The sequence below is a fragment of the Habropoda laboriosa genome, unplaced genomic scaffold, assembly GCF_001263275.1.
Source record: "Habropoda laboriosa isolate 0110345459 unplaced genomic scaffold, ASM126327v1 scaffold30, whole genome shotgun sequence".
NCBI classification, from domain to species: domain Eukaryota; kingdom Metazoa; phylum Arthropoda; class Insecta; order Hymenoptera; family Apidae; genus Habropoda; species Habropoda laboriosa.
The window spans coordinates 2,143,560-2,145,197 of NW_017100178.1; the positions used below are offsets into that span (position 1 = coordinate 2,143,560).

The 1,638-nt window shown below is 36.0% G+C and overlaps 1 protein-coding gene across 2 annotated transcripts in view; it reads right to left on the reverse strand.

Annotated features, from left to right (window-relative positions):
* The window catches only part of LOC108578951 (atypical protein kinase C), a 21,648-nt gene that overhangs the window by 1,818 nt on the left and 18,192 nt on the right, over positions 1-1,638 (reverse strand). Inside the window, exons 4-5 of one of the 2 annotated variants that reach the window (XM_017942370.1) lie at positions 1,230-1,454; positions 95-521 (exon numbers count right to left, since the gene is read on the reverse strand). In XM_017942370.1, coding sequence (XP_017797859.1) covers positions 95-521; positions 1,230-1,454 — 652 coding nt within the window. Of the gene's footprint in view, positions 1-94; positions 548-1,168; positions 1,455-1,638 lie in introns of both variants that reach the window. The other variant, XM_017942369.1, reaches the window with a different exon arrangement.

The window sequence follows — 1,638 nt, forward strand, 5'->3', positions numbered from 1 at the left end:
ATTCATCTATTAAAATAATATAAAAATATTATATAGAATACTAAAATTCATCTACAGTTAGCCTTCAGGAAATAGCTGAAGACGTTCCCTTTACCTTTCTCGTGTAAAAAGTTTAAGGCGAGACTAATTTCGGCTGCGTAAAACCGAGCATGCTCTTCCGGAAGACGGCGTTGTCTTTGCATGTGGAACATTAGATCACCGCCGCGCACAAACTCGATCACGAAGAACAGACGTGAGGGTGTCTGAAAGCATGAATGAAGTCCCACGAGGAAAGGATGATTTGAGGCCGTTTCGAATACGTGCTTCTCTGTTTGAACCCAATCGATGTCTTCGTCGTCTGTTACTAAGGCTTTCTTGATCACTTTCATCGCATAAATCCTCTTCGTACGTTTCAATTCTACCATCAAAACTTTTGCGTAGGAACCACGACCGATTACCCTAATCAGTTCGAAATCGTTTAATGAGTATTGCCTTTGCATATCATTCGAATTATCCGCATCGTTTAACGTATCCAGCGGTAACTCCTCCCTTTCTTCACTTCCGGTTCCTATAAAAATACATAGTTCTATAAATCGATGTCAGACTTAAGTTTTACTTTATTTTGCAATATCGCTCAAATAATGAAAGTTCATCTGTTTGTACGAAGAAATATAAAAATTACGGATTAATATCAATTTTTTGCTTGAATATTTCGTTAAACATTTTTAACAATAGAACACAAGACTATTGATATCATAAATCATTAACAATACGTAAAACTAATTAGTATTAAATTGTAACGAACTTCTGAGCAACAAATCTTGCAAATGTTTTCTTCTAAATTTTCAAACAAGTAATCGTAGTGTCCAATAATTATCTTGAACATCTCGATATTACACGTGCATTCGAAAATCGGATTAATAGGAATCATTTTTAAATATAAGCTTCGAAACGTACCTCGCTCTGTGATACCTATAACCAACAAAATTACACAAAATTTTCTTCTACCGTTTCTTTTTTTCGCTTACATTTAAAGTGTCATTGGCCGTCTATTTAAAATTTTTTTTACCTGACCTTTTAGATCATCAAATTCAAGATCTCCCTTTATAATTATCTGTATTTTCGAAATACAAGAGAAGAGACTGCGTTCTCTTTTTCAATTTCCAACTAAGTATCCAAATATTCTTACGATTGCGTGAATGCTCCTCAATAATTGGCGACTCTGAGATCTCATCCTCGAGATGAGCTACTGGGCTGCATTGAACAGAATCAAGCTGTTGTTGATCGCCGTTCCTGTCGATCGTCTGTGATTCTGTGCTTGGTATCTGTTGTTGTTGTTGTTGTTGCACACTCAAGCATGGCTTGCGTACCACCTTGTGACATTTCTTGTGTACTAGCAGCTTGCATTGGATGCACTTGAATCCCTGCCGACCTAGCCCCCAAATCCGATCCTGGCAGAACGCGCAAAACGCTCGCTACGAAATTTAGAGAAGAAATTACTTGAAAAAATACCCGTTACCATCTTCTGAAAAGAACTCGAGTATCGTTATAAAATCTTCAGAACAAGAAGGATGCAATCTAACATAATTAAGAAAGATTAAATTATCATTTATGAAGTTTTCTTTAAATAATAGTAAATTTCGTTTAGATTACCCTTAA